Source organism: Zosterops lateralis (assembly GCF_965231275.1).
Source record: "Zosterops lateralis genome assembly, chromosome: 3".
NCBI classification, from domain to species: domain Eukaryota; kingdom Metazoa; phylum Chordata; class Aves; order Passeriformes; family Zosteropidae; genus Zosterops; species Zosterops lateralis.
The window spans coordinates 65,127,979-65,149,151 of record NC_139764.1 but is presented as its reverse complement, the minus strand read 5'-3'; the positions used below and the strand labels follow the sequence as shown (position 1 = coordinate 65,149,151).

General features: G+C 43.5%; 1 protein-coding gene and 1 pseudogene across 2 annotated transcripts; both read left to right on the top strand.

The window, feature by feature from the left end:
* Positions 1–1,351: 1,351 nt before the first annotated feature.
* Positions 1,352–8,668, top strand: LOC310907417 (annotated as a pseudogene). The gene is made up of 5 exons: positions 1,352–2,124; positions 3,974–4,377; positions 6,999–7,201; positions 7,399–7,707; positions 8,435–8,668. The product of its transcript is annotated as an uncharacterized misc_RNA (transcript).
* Positions 8,669–14,197: 5,529 nt separating this feature from the next.
* LOC310907416 (calcium homeostasis modulator protein 6-like) lies at positions 14,198–16,933 on the top strand (the record flags this gene model as incomplete). The annotated part of the gene is made up of 2 exons (XM_083857632.1): positions 14,198–14,731; positions 16,544–16,933. The coding sequence occupies 2 exons, from the start codon at positions 14,198–14,200 to the stop codon at positions 16,931–16,933; spliced, it is 924 nt and encodes a 307-aa protein (XP_083713758.1).
* Between the last annotated feature and the right edge of the window lie 4,240 nt (positions 16,934–21,173).

The following is a 21,173-nucleotide window of genomic DNA, read 5'->3' as shown; positions in this document are numbered from 1 at the left end:
GGTACACTTGTCCCTTCTGTGATCAGCTTGAGCCAGAAATGCAAATCTAGAGCTATGTGCTGCTCCAGGAAAACATAGCAGAGAGCTGTTCTTTGATGTTGCGACACGTACAACCCCACACAAAGTGGCTTTACTGTTATCACTTGTCTGCTTTCAGTCGGCTTTCAGTCATCTCACACTCCTTTGGGATGATTAGCATCTCTATTAGGTCATTCACTACCTCACCAGTAAAGAAAGTACCCAAAAATATACATCAGATGAGGAATGACTATATTAGGGTTTCCACAGCAGGGAAAGAGAGGGCTGTGGTGAAGGTGTACAAGACCATGAATTGATGGAGACACCAAGGATCCACTCATTTTTCTCTTTCCCTTCCAGATCTTGGGGACATCAAATGGGATAGTGTCACATTCAAATAAAGGTTAAGCACGCTTTCTATACAATATTTTGGATGTCAGTAAGTCTGCATGACTTACAAGTGTAATTAATACAAACTCAATCCCTGAAATCACAACAGAGTGTGTGGGCATTGCCAAACTTCCTTTCCCTGTCCATGTGCACCCCACTCAGCTATAGGTTGTAGCTGAGATGTGGCAAGACTAACCTTCAGTCTGATTAATTCTTTCTGGTTTTACATGCTTTTTTGTTGCTATGTTGGTCATTGTATTATACTGCTGCATAATAACAATGTCTCCTGCAGGCCAAGGCAAGCATTTAATTTAGCAGCACATTTTCCTCTGCAGCAGCAGTAGCAGCAGCTCAGCACTGAGCACAGAACATCTGCAGCCACCTGAACCAGTGCTGCCTGCTCTGGAGCCTCTGTGCCATCCTCTCAGCTGCCCAAACAGCTGAAAGGGGAACTGTGACTTTTGAATTCCCTCACCTCCAAATCACCTTTTCTTTTAAATGGAGCTTATCAGACTTTGTCCACCAAGACCCAAAGTCTTTAAAGACTTAAAGGTGGTTTAAAGATTAAATAAACACAACAAGGTCCAGCAGTTCTTCCCCTTGACAAAGACAAATAAATACAACACTTAATGAATGTACTTTAAGAGAAAAAAAAAAAAGTAAGAGATAAAAAAAATCCAACAGAAGTAGTTTTAAAAAAGTACATTGATTATCTTGAAAAATTGACATGATTATAGTTGAATTTTCTTACATAGGAGAATAAGCCATATTGTATAGCTAAAAACCAAGGAAGGATAAAAACCTGTATATGGTTCTGTGTGGTTTTCCCACATTTTGTTCACACTTTGAATCTGGTGCCTCACTGAAGAGATGATGAGGTTTAAGCCATTGCTGGTTACAGTGCATGTGCGGACAAACACAAATTACTTTTATAGAGACAAATTTCTTCATTGTTTTGCTGTTGATAACTGGAGTGGTTTTCTGATGTCGTCTCTGCTTGACTGTGCAGTGAGTGTAATTTCTGCTGTAAAAGGCTGTTTCTGTGCCTCACTGCATCACCACCACCAACAGAAACCGAAAGCTCTGCAAGTCTATGTAAGCTGTGGGAGCTGCAGGACACTTGTCCCTGTTCTTTCCTTTTCTGACGGAGATTTTGCTCTTCTTAAAGTAAGGGGAGGCAGAAAAATGAATAGGTTACATAAGACAGTGGATTTCTGCATCCACCACCAGACCATTCTGGGTTGCAGCATCATTTCCCTGCTGACAGCTGCCAGCGAGCACATCTTCTCATCCGTGGTGTTCAAGTGTCCCTGCAATTCTAAGAAAACGCTGTATGGTGCTTCCTTCCTCTTAGCACCTGCCTTCGTCCTCTTTCTGCTCAGCTTCATGGTGAATCCCAGGACATGGTGCCTGTTGACAGGCAAGTGTCCTCCAGGGAAGCATCTCCAGTGCTGTTCCTGGGGAACCTGTGCCCACTTCTGCCAGGGGTTGCTGCCAATGTCAGCCAAACCTTGGTGGCCCCACTCACCTGGATAGAAGTGGCCCTGCTCGGAGCCAACTTCTATAAGTGTGCAGCCAGCGGGAGCAGCCTGATAGAGAAATTCTACTGTAAAGGTAGTGGAACTGACTGCCAAAATCAGCTGTTCAAAGTGCCCTGTGATGATTAATTATCAGCAAAGATATCAAGTGAATGGCTCAGCCTTCATGCAGTCCCAAGTTAAGCCTAGCTGCTCTTCTCCTCACACTATGAGCTTCATCCCTCATTGCTCAATGTGTAGTGGTGTCTGCTGGGGACTGTAAACAGTCATTCTCTCTTCAGTTATATAATATCATGTGCCAAAAGCAAACAGCTAGCAAAAATACATTGTCAAAAAATCAGTAACAGAAAAGCAATAGTGGTTTTTTATTATACTTTCGGGGTCTGCAAGTTTACATGGTAATGGTTTAGCACTGTCATTTACAAAACCTCATGAGCCGGAAACCAGCCTAGAGGACGTGACTTTTCACACCAGTTTTCTTCTCAAGTACCTTTGAGGTAGTGTAAGTTCTTCTCCTTCTCCACTTTTATGTCTCTGAATATCTTAAACTTCTGCAAACAGGCATTAGATGAGGGGAAGCTGAGATCACTAACAGAGGTGAAGCTGATGTCTCCTTGCAACACAGTGCTTGCAAGGGGATATCTGGAAAGAGAAACAAATAAGAACAGCTTGTTTGACTACAAATCTCAATGCTTTAACCTCTTAATAATTTCACACTTGCATTCTACAAGAATACTTAAAATATATATCCGTCTTGTTAAAGATGGTTCTTTTTAAGGCAAACTGCATGATCAATACAGTAACCCTTCTGGATAGTTCTTCGTTTGGTTCTTTGGCAGCCCTCCAGTTTTGTTTCTACATTTGTGGGGATTTTGTCTTAACTGCAGTAAGAAAATCAGGTTGTGCAATTTTTCTCAGGAAAACATTAAGAGTTGGTTAAGGGACTATGAAAGAGCTTATAAGTTTATAAACAGTTTATAATGACTTGAACTTTTGGAAATTCCTGTTTGGTACAAATGCCTAGTAAAAAAAAAATCAGTGTTTTTATTTGGCAAATACTTAGCATGCTGCTTCTGCAAGAAAAAGACTGGAAAGGGGCAAACTCTATACCATTGATTTTAGATAGAGTAAGAAAGGAGCAAAACCAAGGAAGACTGACTGCTACTGACATTGCAGTGGCATCTAAAAGAGACATCCAGTCAAACAAAACTAGGAAAAATGTGAGTGCATTTTTATTACTGACTGCTATTTTTAATATCCAATCTACTTTCAACAAAATTAAGAACTAAAAAGAACACAAATTCCTTCTTGAGCACTCAATACTTTTTCATTTGAAAACAAAAAATCATCCATGATGCAAGATCCTTGCCTGGAGCTTCCAGCTGACTACCCCTGGGTAGAGGAGGGACCAGCATCTACTGGGACACTTGGTTTTGATGGGACCTCTGAGACTTGTATAAGGATGATAAAATCTGCTGGAAGACCAAATTAAATTCCCATAGTCTATAGCCAAATCTGTGTCCTGCCTACAAAACATCCAGGACACAGTCTTTCCTCTCTGTTGTGCAAAACCCAGCTGCTTTTGCAGGCTCAGACATCAGGGAGAGTAGCTATACTCCAGGAGAACATAGGAGTTCCAGCAGGAGCTCTGTTTTGCAGCACAAAGCACACAGAGTGATTCTGCAGCCTCTGTACCGTAAATGTGACCACAACTGCAGAAACTGATACTCAGTATCTTACCTTGAAAGTTAGGCAAGCTGGATCTAACTGAGTAGATAACTTCTGTCCATCTTCTCTTGTTTCGGTATTGATCCTCAGTCTGACAAGATCAGCTGAGGGGTGCAGAAGATCTGTGTGTCTGCCTGAATTGTATGGATGGGATCCCCTCTCTTGGCAGCAAGCAGACAGTTACATGCAGTCCAGGGTGTCTTTGCTTACAATCTTCATATTTCTTCAAAGTTGTATATTCTATATTCCCACATAGGACCATGCAAAAGCACCATTAACCTATATATCCTTTTTACAAGCTGATAGGATGGTTCCTGATAGCCACCATCATGGCTGTGGCACTGATTTCAACATTTGTCAGGCACTATTGCTCACCGGTCAGCTACCTTCAGCTCAAGTTTTGGAAAATTTACCTGAAAAAAGAATATTAACTCCTTGAGATCAAAGCCAAAGAGCATGCAACCAAGCTGGTACAAAGAAATACAAAATTGCTTTTATGAATCCACTGAGACAGCACCATTTCATACTCCCAACAATGAAGACTGGCAGAAGATATCAACCATATATATCATTAATTCACAGGAGCAGTGTTATAGCATGATACACAAGTATGTGTGCACCTACAGAGGCAACAGTGCCAAATCTGAATAAGGTCAGGATGAAAATGTCTTAGCACTTGTGGATGAAGCCCAGTTTAAAAGTTGTAACAAAACAAATCCTGTGCAATGCTGGCAATCTTTTTACCCTACTGCTATAAGAAGATTCTCATTATCTGCTCTTACTGAACTCTATGCAAGGGGAAAAGCTGTTGGTTGTAACCCTCAGAAGATTTGCTTTTAAATACATTTTAATCCTTTTGCTTAAGTACATTTAAATGGAATTTTTTTTCTGTTTTTGGCGAATAAGAAGTATCATATGTAAAATAATCAGCATCCACAAAGATCTCAGCACATATTATATGAAATTATTACTGAAGCCTTAAAAGGACTTGACAGGTGGAGTGACAATTCCAAACCTTATCAAAGAGACAAAAGAAGGAATGGAAGATTTGATCAGAAATTCAGCTTAGTTTATTAGCTCTATTCTTAAAATGATGTTTTCAGTGATTCTTAGACCAAGCTGTGGAATAAAAAATTAGTTTTTCTTGAAGGGTTAGGCTCATGCATAACTAGAGGTGAAGCTTCTATAGATGAAGCTTTTCTATTAAGAAACATTCACAAATTTAAGGGCATTAAAAGTCTGCAATCCATATCAGCAGGTACTAGTATTCTTATCAAAGAACATCTTATTATAAGAAATAAAGGTACAAGTTTTGAGTGAAGGATAATTGTTGGGAAAGAAGGGACAGGAAGGACCTATGAATATGACTGCATGGTAAGAAATACTGCAGATATAAAACCTGTGAGTGAAATAGAAATTAAAGCCAGTTTGGAGATGTGAGCATGGCAGGCAGGAAGATGGTGATTAGCTGAAAACAGGAAAACAAAGGCAAGAATGTTGTCTTTCCACCTTGGCAAAGACATCCGGAACAAGTGCATAAGAAAGAAGTCTGTAGAGTTTAGAATATAAAATGACATGGTAATGTAGTAGTTCTTATAGGCTGTATGCAAAGTTTGTAGGTTTTGTATCACACGCCGGTTGGTCACTGTAAATTAGAATATTCAACACAAAAAGAGATATAATATATTGTAACAAGATGATCGCTCTCTTCTCCTGGCTCTCCTACTCTCTTTTCTGGCCCTCTCACCCCTCTTCCCTTACCTCTCTTCTCTTGGCCCATCCCCTCTCCTCTCTCTCACCTCCCTTGCTCCTGTTTTCTCCCCTCATTTTTCCCCTGCTCCTACCCCATTTTTATCCCATAGCTCTCTTCTATATCTCTCTCCCCCCATTCTCTCTTTAGGGCTTTCCTTCAGCCAAGGCTGGTGGCTGGAAGCAGGCCCGCTTTACCCACGATCTTTGTAATAATAAAGCCACGTGTTTCTAGAACATTTCAGGTCTGCAGAGTTCCATGTCCCTGCCATCCACGGAAAAATTTCTACAGATAATAAAGTTCACTTTTCCTCTGAAAAGCTGTTGTTTAAGACAGCATTTTAGATATGTAAGTCAGATTGTATGGTGTGGTCTGTTTGTTTACTCCTCCCAGAAATTCTCTTTCTACACAAAAAAATCAGAAATTATTCATACTGACAGACAGGAATCCCAAGAAGTGATTCATTACATTCATTTTGCAAGGAAGGGAGAAGGGAAGAACCTATCTTAACTATGAGATGAGCTTGGAAGCTTCTTTCTCACTATGAACTAATAACACATCAAGGTAAAACAAGATCGAATTCTGCATGTAGAAAAGAATTGTTAAAAAATATTCATCACAGTCACTGACTTGCTCACTGCTCGTTTCCTTCTGAGAAACTTGATGATTATATATAGAGAACCAGGGCAGGCTGCTGCTGACCTCTTAGAGAGCATCTCTGTAGAGAAGGGCCTGGGTGTCTCGGTGGATGGAAGCTGACTATGAGGCAGCAGAGCTCTTGTAGCCAGGAGGGCCAGTGGTGTGCTCTGGTGCACTGGGAAGAGTGTGGCCAGCAGGTCAAGGGAGGTGATCCTCCCCCTCTCCTCAGCCCTGCTGAGGTCACATCTGAAGTACTGTGTCCAGTTCTGGGCTCCTCAGGACAAGAAAGACAAGGAGCTACTGGAGAGGGCCCAGCAGAAGGGCCACAGAGGTGATTCGGGTCTGGAGCAGCCCTCTTATGAGGAGACACTGCAGGAGCTGGGCTTGTTTAGTCCAGAGCAGAGAGGACTGAGAGAGGATCTCCTGAATAGCTCTCAAAGGTGGGTGGCAAGAGGAGGGTGCCAGACTCTTTCCAGTGGTGCCCAGCAAGAGGAAGAGGAGCAATGGCCACAATCTAAATCCCAAGAAATTTCACTCCAACATGAGAAGAACTTCTTTACCTTGAGGATGGCAGAGCACTGGCTCAGGCTGCCCAGAACAGTGGTGGAGTCTCCCTCTCTGGAGACAATCCAGACCCACCAGGATGTGTTCCTGTGTCACCTGCTCCAGGTGACCCTGCCTTGTCAGGGGGGTTGGGCTAGTTGCCAACTTCAGATGTCCCTTCCATCCCTAGCAGTTCGGTAATTCTGTCATAAGACAAGAACACTTTCAGGATGATAGTATTAATATTAATAATAGTAATTGAAAGAAATGAAGTTTAAAGATTCCTGATTATATGCTAAAAGTTTAAAGTGTTAAAATCCTCTTAATTGTTGTGTAATAAATGTATTAATGTTCTAAATAGTTTGTAATTGTAAGTCCCTGTGGTGTACTAGTGAAGTGCCACGTCCATGGTCTCCCTGCAAATGCAGGGAGCAAATTTGAAACCGACTGCTCCGCTCCCTCCGAAGCCGCCGCCACTCCCAGGCAGGCAACACTGCCCAAGTCACTGCCGTCGCCTCGGAGGTGGCCAGGGCACAGCCGCTTCACTCTTCACCCTACAACAAGCCTGCATTCTCAGCAGCTCCGCGGGACCCCAGTGCCGCCGCTGATACTAAAAGGAATGAAAATTAAAAAAACCTCCTAAGTATATGTTGAAAATTTAGAGTGTTAAAACCCTTGGTTGTTATGTAATAAGTGTAATAATGTTTTAAGTGTTTTAAATTGTAATGTAGCAGTGGAGAGTCACATCTGTGGTCCCCCTGGAAAGACAGGGGGGGCCTGTTTGGTTGCTAGAGGCTGCCCGCAGCACCCCCCCCGCCCCGATGCCGGAGTGAGCTCCCCCGTCGTCAGGGCCAGGGCGGGGAGCCTGCCCGCCGCCACCGCCGGCCCGACCTCCCTGCCACTGCCGGGTACCCCGAGCCACCCATTGCCGTGCGGCCTGGCCTGCCCCCCACATCATTAGAGCCGCGAAATCCCCGGGCTGCGGAGCCAACCCGGCCTGACTCGCTGCCGCCGCTGCCACCGCCGCCACCGCCACAAGACCTCAGCCGCCAAAGAAACCGAAAGCGAAAGCCGGCCCAAACCCGCGCTCCCGCCACTCAGGTGTGGCTCTGCCAATGGGGCGGCCCGCTCCTGGGGCCTGCACAGCCGTTGCCGCTACCACTTTCCCCCCCGCCACGGATTGGCTGCCCCGGGCTTCCCAGTCCAGCCCGCTCCCACCCCACTCCCGCCGTGGAGCCGCCAGAAGCCAAAGCATAAACCATGAAACCCCCGAATGGCCAAACCCTGCCCCGGCTCCCGGCTCTCACCACAGGACCCCAGCTGCCACCATGAAACTGCAAGCCGCGGCACACACAACCCCAACCTCCTGCCCACCATGCGGTTGCTGCTGCGATTATGCAACCATCCCCGGCGACCCCAGAGACCAACATGCAAATTAAAACAACCCCGGTGTTACCTGGGACTCTTATAAAACCAAAAAACCCTACCAAAACAAATCAAGGTAAAATTAGAACCCACAAAAAACAGTACTATACCGTGTATACCCTAAAGTATTAATGAACAATTTTTTGTAACTCACTGTAACCTAAAAAGTACCTAAGAAGAAGCAGAGCCCCAGACCAACCCAACGAAAACTAGAACTCCTCAGACCCCAGACGAGGAAGGAGTTCCCGGCTCTATAGCAATTTAAGCCTTCAGAGCCGAACAAGACCCTCCTCCCCAAGGGTGAACCCGCAAGGGCTGAAACCTCCCTCGAGCCACCCATTTAAGAGCTGATTAATAAAGGCATTTTAAGGAGAAAAATATTATCTCTGCCCATTTTTAACAGATACCACCCCTGCCGCTCTGGGTCCGGCCCGCTGCTGCCCTGGCCCGCCGGCCCGGCTCTGTGCCCCTGCCGCCGCAGCTGCCGCAGAGCCGGGCCTGCCACCACAGCCCCCACCACCGCCGCCCAGCCCGGCCCCGCGCCCCTGGCCCCGCAGGTCTGCCCTGCCACAGCAGCTGCCGCTTGGGTCCTCCAAGCACTACTGCCGAGACCATGTGCTGTTACCCCTGCCCTTAGAGGGGCAACACGTTGCGACGTGGGAGCAGACCTTCACAGAGGACGGCAGGCAGCAGCTTGGTGAAACATGGAAGGCTCTTTATTATCTCACTCCAATAGCTTATATACATTTTGTACAGAGGGTCAAGATTGGCCCAAAGAGGTTACAACCTCTCGACTTCATTGGTCAATATGACCATCAGTCAAGTTCTCTCTCAGAGAACAAGAATGCAAAACATACAGATAAATTCTAAAAATACAATATTGTTTACATGAAGCAGCATGAGAAGCTGTTGCAAAGACTCAAACACTTGAAACCAAGAAATGCAGGGACAACAGCGTGCGCCCCATAGGCATTCCTGCCCTCGTGTGTCCCGTCAGCATTTCCTACTGGCATGGAAATTAGTAGAATACCCATGAAACCCTGCTGTAAACCAGAACATAATTGGCACCAAAAAGTTCCCAACCGAGACAAACTAATACAAAATCCAGACCCACAAAAGACAGTACTGAACTGCCTATGCCCTACAGTGTTGATAAACAGTTTTTTGTATCTCGCTATAACTTAAAAAGTACTCGAGAAGAAAGGGATACCCCTAGAGTGGGCCAGCCAAAGGGAGTTCTAAGAACACCTGCAAGGGCAGCCTCCCAGTTCTGCAGTGACTAAAGCTTCAAAGCTGAATGGTGCCTTCTCCTCAAGGGTGAATCGAGAAGAGCAATGAAGGCTCAAACCATCTCTCGAGCAACCCCTTTGAGAGCTGATCAATAACGGCATTTTAAGGAGAAAACATTGTCTCCTGCCTATTTTTACAATAATAGTAACAATAATATATAAATATTTGGTTAGTGTTGCTGAAAAAAGTGAAAATGGCCATTGCCAATAAACAACCTTTAATGTGGTCAGCCACATGTCATCTCAACCAGCTGGCCATAACCAGCAAAAATTCCTCGGAGGGCTCTGACACAAGGAGTGCAATCAGACAAATTCTTCAACACATTTCATCTCTAATTAAAAAAAAAAAAAAAAAAAAAAAAAAGACAGCTAATCTTGTTACTGATTCTAACATATTGTTACAACTAGATGTTTCCACTTCTTACTGATGGAAGGTTAACACCGGTAGGCTGACCCCAAGGATGGGTAACAAAGAGTTTAGTTTTTGTTCCCTACAGAATTGCTCACTTAAAGCCCCATTATGCTATGTCACCCCTCTACCATACTACTAACACAAACACAGGGAGAGAGATTATCATGAGGACTCTACAGCTCGGGTGAGAATGAAGCCAAGGTAAGAGATGTCCCCACTTTGCATCATGAAGATGTAAACAGACTGAGGGAAAAAAGGAGAAGAAGGTACAAAACACAGAGATAAAATCAGAGTTACCTCGGGCCTACAGTGAACTTAGTTGTTGGTATTTCAGTTGAAAACAAGCATTTTGGTGAGAAGAGACTAAGCTGGCTTGGTGGATAGGCTGCTCTGCTGGGACCTGGGGTTTTGTCCAACACTTTTCCACACATCTTGCATTGCACCAAACAACTCTGAACCTTTCCTATCACTTGGGTTTCTCTGAGGCTGCCCCTTCTCTACTTCCCACTCATGTTGTGGTAACAAGTCCACTGCCAAGAGGAAGATGTTCAACAGCTGGTGGTGAAGGCCAGGTAAGAGCAGAAAACACAAGCACCAAACCAGTTGTGTGGCAATCTCAGAAGTTTAATTCAAATTTCCTTAGGCAGGTACACATCCACAGTGGCTACACATTAAATACATCATGCTTTGTTCAGTTTGGTCACAAGCTCAGGGCTCTTGGAGGGAAGGCTGGCATGCAAAGGCCCATAGCTTGGAGAGACACAAGCACTGCTGCAGTTGTCAGGGTGCTGCAGCCTGGGGTGTGCACAGGACTGAACAGGAGTGCCAGCAGAACTGCATGTGGGGCTGGCAGAGCTGGAAAGAACACCACCAGCTCCTGCCATCAGTGAACACCCATCCCTCTCTGGTCTCAAGGACAGCAGGATGTCCAGTGTGGAGGACAATGAATGGCAAAGCATTACACATCAAACCTGGGAGCCACACACTGCCTACAGCAAGCCCAGCAGACAAATCCTTTATGGATAACCACACACAGCCAGGGAAAGAAAGCACCTCTAGCAGCCATGCTTTGAAACATTACTGACAAACAAAATGGGAAAAGGTCATCACCTTTGCCTGAAAACAGTTGGTATACAGATGAATATTTAGCACACACTGAATACTGAGATTAAACTTCCATTAGGCTCAAGAGCCTAGCGATGAGAGAAGGAAGGGCAGATCATTTGCATCTTTTTTACTCATATCTGTCTCACAACAATTAACATTGCTCTCCTCTGCCCTGCCCCTCCTCTTTGCTGCCCAGATCTCTTCACCTTTCAACCAGGTAACTGGTGCAGCTGACTCACCAAAGCCATTTTTACCCTGCCTTCTTCTGAAACAAAAGGCACAAAATATTCCTCAGCAAGGGTTTCTGCCAATATTTCTTTCATTTTTTCCTTCTGTGCTTTCTGTCTTCAGGCTTCCTTGAAAATGTAATGCCTATTTCTGTCACAGCATCACCCTTCAGCCTGTCCTGGAGGAAGGAAACTTCTGCTGCTAAGTGAACCTAGAAAGAATCGGGTCTGATCAGTTCAGCACACAAATGCCCAGTTTTCCACCCTCCTTCGTTATAACAGAGCTTTTTCTCTCTTTTACCACAAAAGGACCCCCTTTCTCAGGTTTGATAGGAAAGAGATATCTAGGTTCTTTTAAATTTGCTTTCCCAACTAAGCTAATACAAAGACAGTTTTTAGAGACTGGAATTTGAATGGCACATTACCCTTCTTCCCAGTGCTTTGCTCTCTTCTACGACCCTAAGTTGCATATTGAGGATTTTGTGATCACAGAATTTCTAGTCATGTACTGAGACTTATGATATAATACTTTCATTAATTAGTCTTGTATCAGATACTATAATTCTGAGACTGATGGATATACATAATACTGCTGGGTTGAGGGATTTTGTCTCATGAAATAGAAGATACATGCCAAATTGGATATTGACAGAAACATAAAGCAGCCCAAACATAATTTCCCTGAAGAAGCTCTTCAAGTCAGGAATTTTCCAAATATGTCCTTTCTTTCTTTCTTTGCAAAAACTTAAATTTTAGAACAAAATTTGGATTGGCATCTGATTCATTTCTCATGCTTTTGTTTTAACATTATACTCATCCACACTTTGTTCTCTATTTCACCAGGTGCCCCGGTAACCTGAGAAGATTATTTCTCTTGATACATTTGCACAGAATCAGGGATGACTCTTAACGGCTACAGCAGGGAATTGTGATAGGCTCCAGGAGCAGTGGAGGAACCCAACTTGCCCCTCTGTCTTCCACTTTAAGGGTCTCCTGGCTCCCTGATCCCACCTGGCTTTTGCAGCCAAGTCAGCCACTGAACAGACTGAACAGCCAGGCAAGGGACAGTGCGGAGGTGAGCTAATCCATGTGCTGCTCCACCTCAGGATCCAGGTTCAGCCTTGACCTCTTTTATCTAGTTACAGACATTTACCCCGAGAGGGGAAACAATACTGTATTTGCTACTCTTGTCTGAACAAGGGATTTTGTTTTCCTGGGCTTCTGTGAATTAACAAAGAAGAGAGAAAATTGATGTGCAATTCCTTACCATTTCCAAGGCACCTTGAATCACCCCACACAAGAGATTAAAGCTATTGGACACTAGTGGGGTTTTGTCCAGGATTAAGGAGAACTCATTCCCTGTGGCACTACTGCAGCACATACTGGGGGTGATCCCAAGGTACATCTTGAAAGCAACCTGCAAAAGAATGAAACTCTGCTGCTTAAATGTGCTGCCCAAAAACCAGAGGTGAAACTTCAGAAAGCAGCATCCCCATGACCAATTTTAGCCCAGGAAAAAAGCAGGGAGAGTCAGACAGGCTAGAAAGCAAGGTACACTTGTCCCTTCTGTGATCAGCTTGAGCCAGAAATGCAAATCTAGAGCTATGTGCTGCTCCAGGAAAACACAGCAGAGAGCTGTTCTTCTTTGATGTTGCGACACGTACAGCCCCACACAAAGTGGCTTTACTGTTATCACTTGTCTGCTTTCAGTCTGCTTTCAGTCATCTCATACTCCTTTGGGATGATTAGCATCTCTATTAGGTCATTCACTACCTCACCAGTAAAGAAAGTACCCAAAAATATACATCAGATGAGGAATGACTATATTAGGGTTTCCCCAGCCAGGGAAAGAGAGGGCTGTGGTGAAGGTGTACAAGACCATGAGTTGATTGAGACACCAAGGATCCACTCATTTTTCTCTTTCCCTTCCAGATCTTGGGGACATCGAATGGGATAGTGTCACGTTCAAATAACGGTTAAGCACACTTTATATACAATATTTTGGATGTCAGTAAGTCTGCATGACTTAACACAAGTGTAATTAATACAAATTCAATCCCTGAAATCACAACAGAGTGAGTGGGCATTGCCAAACTTCCTTTCCCTGTCCATGTGCACCCCACTCAGCTATAGGTTGTAGCTGAGATGTGGCAAGACTAACCTTCAGTCTGATTAATTCTTCCTGGTTTTACATGCTTTTTTGTTGCTATGTTGGTCATTGTATTATACTGGTGCATAATAACAAGGGCTCCTCCAGGCCAAGGCAAGCATTTCATTTAGCAGCACATTTTCCTCTGCAGCAGCAGCAGCAGCTCAGCACTGAGCACAGAACATCTGCAGCCACCTGAACCAGCACTGCCTGCTCTGGAGCATCTGTGCCACCCTCTCAGCTGCCCAAAGAGCTGAAAGGGGAACTGTGACTTTTCAAATCCCTCACCTCCAGATCACCTTTTCCTTTAATTGGAGCTTATCAGACTTTGTCCACCGAGACCCAAAGCCTTTAAAGATTTAAAGGTGGTTTAAAGATTAAATAAACACAACAAGGTCCAGCAGTTCTTCCCCTTGACAAAGACAAATAAATACAACACTTAATGAATGTACTTTAAGAGAAAAAAAAAAAGGTAAGAGATAAAAAAATTCCAACATAAGTAGTTTTTAAAAAGTACATTGATTATCTTGAAAAATTGACATGATTATAGTTGAATTTTCTTCAATAACAGAACAAGTCATATTGTGCAGCTAAAAACAAGGTAGGATAAAAATCTGTATATGGTTCTGGATGGTTTTCCCACATTTTATTCACACTTTGAATCTGGTGCCTCACTGAAGAGATGATGAGGTTTAAGCCATTGCTGATTACAATGCACGTGTGGACAAACACAAATTACTTTTATAGAGACAAATTTCTTCCTTGTTTCGCTGTTGATAACTAGAGTGGTTTTCTGATGTGGTCTCTGGTTGACTGTGCAATGACTATTATTTCCTCTGTAAAGGTTGTTTCTGTGCCTCAATGCATCACCAACATCAACAGAAACTGCAAGCTCTCTAAGCTGTAGGAGCTGCAGGACACTTGTCTTCTTTCCTTTTCTGACGGAGATTTGGCTCTTCTCAAAGTAAGGGGAGGCAGAAAAATGGAAGTGTTACAAAAGGTAGTGGATTTCTGCATGCGTCACCAGACCATTCTGGGGTACAGCGCTGTGTTCCTGATGACGGCTGTCAGCGAGTACATCTTCTCCTCTGCGGTGTTCAAGTGTCCCTGCAATTCTAACAATATGCTGTATGGTGCTTCCTTCCTTGTAGCACCTGCCTTCGTCCTCTTTCTGCTGAGTTTCATGGTGAATCCCAGGACATGGCGTCTGTTGACAGGCATGTGCTCTCCAGATAAGCATTGTGAACACAAATCCAGAGGAATCTGGGCCCACATCTGTCAGCTGTGGGTGCCAATGATAGCCAAAGCTTCGGTGGCCCCACTCACCTGGATAGCGGTGGCCCTGCTTGGAGCCAACTACTACGAGTGTGCAGCCAGTGGGAGCAGCCTGATGGAGTACTACTACTGTAAAGGTAGTGGAAGCGACTGCCGAAACCAGCTGCTCAAAGTGCCCTGTGATGAGGAATTATCAGCAAATTTTACAACTGAACGACTCAGCCTTCATGCACAGTCCCAGGTAAAGCCTCACTGCTCTTCTCCTCACACTATGAGCTTCATCCCTCTTTGCTCTACACCATGTATAGTGGTGCCTGCTGGGGACTGTAAACAGTCCTTCTCTCTTCTGCTATATAATGTCATGTGCCAAAAGCGCACAGCTAGCAAAAATACATTGTCAAAAAAGTAATAACAGAAAAACAATAGATGTATTTTTGTGATACTTTCTGGGTCTGCATGTTTACATGGTAATGGTTTAGCACTGTCATTTACAAAACCTCATGAGCCGGAAACCAGTCTAAAGAACGTGACTTTCCACAGCAAATTTTCTTCTCAAGTAATGTAGAGGTGGTTATCCTTCTCCACTTTTATGTCTCTGAATACCACAAACTTCTGTAAATAGGCATTAGCTGAGGGGAAGCTGAGATCACTAACAGAGGTGAAGCTGATGTCTCCTTGCAACACAGTTGTTGCAAGGAGACATCTGGAAAGAGAAACAAATCTCAGTGGTTGAACCTCTTAATAATTTCACACTTGCATTCTACAAGAATACTTAAATATCTGTCTTGTTAAAGATGGTTCTTTTTAAGGCAAACTGCATGATCAATACAGTAACCCTTCTGGATAGTTCTTTGTTTGGTTCTTTGGCAGCCCTCCAGTTTTGTTTCTACATTTGTGGGGATTTTGTCTTAATTCCAGTAGGAAAATCAAGTTTTCCAGCTTTTTCTTAGGAAAACATTAAGAGTTGGTTAAGGGACTATGAAAGAGATTATTATTTATAAACAGTTTAGAATGACTCGAATTTTAGGAAATTCCTGTTTGGTACAAATGTCTAGTAAAAAAAAAATCAGTGTTTTTATTTGGTAAATACTTAGCATGCTGCTTATGCAAGAGAAAGGCTTGAAAGGGGCAAACTCTATACCATTGATTTTAGACAGGGTAAGAAAGGAGCAAAACCAAGGAAGATTGACTGTTACTGACATTGCAGGGGCATTGAAAAGAGACATCCAGTCAAACAAAAATAGGAAAAGTGTGAGCGCATTTTTATTACTGACTGATATTTTTAATATCTAATCTACGTTCAACAAAATTAAAAAAACAAAAACCAAACAAACTTCTCCTTGAGCACTCAATACTTTTTCATTTGAAAAAAACTATCATCCTGGTGTTGCAGGATCTCTGCCTGAAGCTTCCAGCTGACTACCCCTGGGTAAAGAAGGTTCAAGCATGTACTAGGACACTTGGTTTTGATGGGACCTCTGAGACTTGTATAAGGATGATAAAATCTGCTGGAAAACCAAATTAAATTCCCATAGTCTATAGCCAAATCTGTGTCCTGCCTACAAAACATCCAGGACACAGTCTTTCCTCTCTGTTGTGCAAAACCCAGCTGCTTTTGCAGGCTCAGACATCAGGGAGAGTAGCTATACTCCAGGAGAACATAGCCAGCAGGAGCTCTGATTTGTAGCACAAAGCACACAGAGTGATTCTGCAGCCTCTGTACCATAAATGTGACCACAACTGCAGAAACTGATGGTCAGTATCTGGCCTTAGAAGTTGAGAAAGCTGGATCTAACTGAGTAAATAACTTCTGTCCATCTTCTCTTGTTTTGGTATTGATCCTCAGTCTGACAAGATCAGCTGAGGGGTGCAGAAGCTCTGTGTGTCTGCCTGAATTGCATGCATGGGATCCCCTCTTTTGGCAGCAAGCAGACAGTCACATGCACTCCAGGGTGTCTTTGCTTATAGTTTTAATATTTCTTCAACCTTATGTTCTATGCTCCCACATATGGCCATGCAAAAACACCATTAACCTATATATCCTTTTTCCAAGCTGTTAGGATGGCTCGTGATAGCCAGCATCATGGCTGTGGCACTGTTTTCAACATGTGTCAATCGCTGTCGCGCCCCAGTCAGCTACCTACATCTCAGATTCTGTGAAATTTACTCAAAAAAAGAAGAGGAACTCTTTCAGACCAAAGCCAAAGAGCATGCAACCAAGCTGGCAGAAAGAAATACAAGTCGCTTTTTTGATAACAAAGACCCAAGACAATTTCATACTCCCAGCCATGAAGACTGGAAGGAGATTTCAATCATGTATACTACTAATTCACAAGAGCCATATTACAGCATGTTACACAAGTACGTGAGCAACAAATTAAAGGAAGAACATCAGCCTCTCACTGGCTTAACATCTCTGGATGAAGCTCAGACAAATGTTTAAGAGTTGTATCGAAACATATCCTGTGCAACGCTGGCAATCTTTTACCCTAATGCTATAAGAAGAATCTTATTCTCTGCTTTTACAGAAATCCATGCAAAGTGAAAGCTGTTAGTTGTTACCCTCAGTAAATTTGCTTTTAAATACATTTTAATCCTTTTGCTTAAGTACATTTAGATGGAAATTTTCTTCTTTTTTTGGCCAATAAGAAGAATCATATATAAAATAATGAGCATCCACAAAGACGCCAACATGTATTATGTCAAATTATTACTGAAACAGTAAAAAGACTTGGCACGTGAAGTGACAATACCAAACTTTATCTAAGAGACAAAAACAGAAATAAACCATTTGATCAGAAATTCAGCTTAGTTTATTAGCTCTATCTTTACAATGAAGCTTTCAGTGATGCTTAGAGCAAGCTGCAGATTAAAAAATTTGGTTTGTCTTGAGGGGTTAGGCTCATGCATAACATGGTTGTGTAGGTGAAGCTTCTATAGTAACTAATATTAAAAGCACATTCAAACATTTAAGGACATTAAAAATCAGCAATCCATAGTAATAAGTAGGAATATTCTTATCAAAGAACATCTTATTATAAGAAATAAATGTACAAGTTTTGAGTGAAGGATAATAAAGTTCACTTTTCTTCTGTTAAATGTTGTTTAAACAGCATTTCAGATATGTAAGTCAGATTGTTTGGCATGGTCTGTTTGTTCACTCCTCTCAGAAATTCTCTCTTTCAGCACAATAAACGCAGAAATTATTCAGACTGATGGACAGGAATCCCAAAAAGGGAATTTGTTTTGCAAGGGAATGGCCTATCTTAACTGGCAGAATGTAATGAGCTTGGAAGCTTCTTTCTCACTATGAACTAATAACACATCAAGGTAAAACAAGATCGAATTCTGCATGTAGAAAAGAATTGTTAAAAAATATTCATCACAGTCACTGACTTGCTCACTGCTCGTTTCCTTCTGAGAAACTTGATGATTATATATAGAGAACCAGGGCAGGCTAGGGCTGACCTCTTAGAGAGCATCTCTGTAGAGAAGGGCCTGGGTGTCTCGGTGGATGGAAGCTGACTATGAGGCAGCAGAGCTCTTGTAGCCAGGAGGGCCAGTGGTGTGCTCTGGTGCACTGGGAAGAGTGTGGCCAGCAGGTCAAGGGAGGTGATCCTCCCCCTCTCCTCAGCCCTGCTGAGGTCACATCTGAAGTGCTGTGTCCAGTTCTGGGCTCCTCAGGACAAGAAAGACAAGGAGCTACTGGAGAGGGCCCAGCAGAAGGGCCACAGAGGTGATTTAGGTCTGGAGCAGCCCTCTTATGAGGAGACACTGCAGGAGCTGGGCTTGTTTAGTCCAGAGCAGAGAGGACTGAGAGAGGATCTCCTGAATAGCTCTCAAAGGTGGGTGGCAAGAGAAGGGTGCCAGACTCTTTCCAGTGGTGCCCAGCAAGAGGAAGAGGAGCAATGGCCACAATCTAAATCCCAAGAAATTTCACTCCAACATGAGAAGAACTTCTTTACCTTGAGGATGGCAGAGCACTGGCTCAGGCTGCCCAGAACAGTGGTGGAGTCTCCCTCTCTGGAGACAATCCAGACCCACCAGGATGTGTTCCTGTGTCACCTGCTCCAGGTGACCCTGCCTTGTCTGGAGGGTTGGACAAGATGACATTCAGAGCTCCCTTCCAACCCTAGCAGTTCTGGAATTTTGTAATAAGACAAGGACAGTGTAACTTATTCACTTTCAAGATAATAATAATAATGATAATAATAGTAATAGTAAAAATAATATAAAAATATTTGTTTACTGTTGCTGGAAAAAGAAAAATGGCCATTGCCAATAAACAATTGTTTATTGTGGTCAGCCACATGTCATCTCAACCAGCTGGCCATAACCAGCAAAAATTCCTCGGAGGGCTCTGGCACAAGCAGTGAAATCAGACAAATTTCTCAACACATTTCAGCTCTAATTACAAAAAAAAAAAAAAAGAAAGAAAGAAAGACAGCTAATCTTGTTACTGATTCTAACATATTGTTACAACTAGATGTTTCCACTTCTTACTGATGGAAGGTTAACACCGGTAGGCTGACCCCAAGGATGGGTAACAAAGAGTTTAGTTTTTGTTCCCTACAGAATTGCTCACTTAAAGCCCCATTATGCTATGTCACCCCTCTACCATACTACTAACACAAACACAGGGAGAGAGATTATCATGAGGACTCTACAGCTCGGGTGAGAATGAAGCCAAGGTAAGAGATGTCCCCACTTTGCATCATGAAGATGTAAACAGACTGAGGGAAAAAAGGAGAAGAAGGTACAAAACACAGAGATAAAATCAGAGTTACCTCGGGCCTACAGTGAACTTAGTTGTTGGTATTTCAGTTGAAAACAAGCATTTTGGTGAGAAGAGACTAAGCTGGCTTGGTGGATAGGCTGCTCTGCTGGGACCTGGGGTTTTGTCCAACACTTTTCCACACATCTTGCATTGCACCAAACAACTCTGAACCTTTCCTATCACTTGGGTTTCTCTGAGGCTGCCCCTTCTCTACTTCCCACTCATGTTGTGGTAACAAGTCCACTGCCAAGAGGAAGATGTTCAACATCTGGTAGTGAAGGCCAGGTAAGAGCAGAAAACACAAGCACCAAACCAGTTGTGTGGCAATCTCAGAAGTTTAATTCAAATTTCCTTAGGCAGGTACACATCCACAGTGGCTACACATTAAATACATCATGCTTTGTTCAGTTTGGTCACAAGCTCAGGGCTCTTGGAGGGAAGGCTGGCATGCAAAGGCCCATAGCTCGGAGAGACACAAGCACTGCTGCAGTTGTCAGGGTGCTGCAGCCTGGGGTGTGCACAGGACTGAACAGGAGTGCCAGCAGAACTGCATGTGGGGCTGGCAGAGCTGGAAAGAACACCACCAGCTCCTGCCATCAGTGAACACCCATCCCTCTCTGGTCTCAAGGACAGCAGGATGTCCAGTGTGGAGGACAATGAATGGCAAAGCATTACTCATCAAACCTGGGAGCCACACACTGCCTACAGCAAGCCCAGCAGCCAAATCCTTTATGGATAACCACACACAGCCAGGGAAAGAAAGCACCTCTAGCAGCCATGCTTTGAAACATTACTGACAAACAAAATGGGAAAAGGTCATCACCTTTGCCTGAAAACAGTTGGTATACAGATGAATATTTAGCACACACTGAATACTGAGATTAAACTTCCATTAGGCTCAAGAGCCTAGCGATGAGAGAAGGAAGGGCAGATCATTTGCATCTTTTTTACTCATATCTGTCTCACAACAATTAACATTGCTCTCCTCTGCCCTGCCCCTCCTCTTTGCTGCCCAGATCTCTTCACCTTTCAACCAGGTAACTGGTGCAGCTGACTCACCAAAGCCATTTTTACCCTGTCTTCTTATGAAACAAAAGGCATAAAATATCTCTCGGCAAGGGTTTCTGCCAATGTTTCTTTTATTTGTTCCTTCTGTGCTTTCTGTCTTTAGGCTTCCTTGAAAATGTAATGCCTATTTCTGTCACAGCATCACCCTTCAGCCTGTCCTGGAGGAAGGAAACTTCTGCTGCTAAGTGAACCTAGAAAGAATCGGGTCTGATCAGTTCAGCACAGAAATTCCCACTTTTCCACCCTCCTCCATTATAAAAGAGCTTTTTCTTTCTCTTACCACAAGAAGACCCCCTTCCTCAGGTTTCATAGGAAACAGCTATCTAGGTTCTTTTCACTTTGCTTTCCCAACTAAGCTAATACAGAGAAAGTTTATAGACACTGGCATTTGAATGGCACATTACCCTTCTTCCCACTGCTTTTCTTTCTTCTCAGTCCCTGTGATAAAAATAGGGTAAAAATTCGTGTATAAAATAATAATTCGATGTATAATGAAATAAAGCTAAAGTAAAATTGTAAAATCCAGTAGAAGGGTAACCGTTCTCTCTCAGCCTGCTAATCTCAGTTGCAAAGACAGGACGAAGATCATCAACTTAGACAAAGACACTGGCCAACCCTGATAAGAATCACTTCCTCGCCAAGGCAAGGAGAAATTCCTTCCTGACGACGATGCCAATCTCATCAACCTTCTGGTGCCACAAGCGGAATGAAATCAACATAAGACAGACTCTTGGAATTGACATAAGAAAGGAGCCTTCCCGGAATGAGACAACTAGACTTGATGAGATCCGGGAGGGCCATCGAAAAGAAATCCGGACTATTCAACCCACCTTGGACA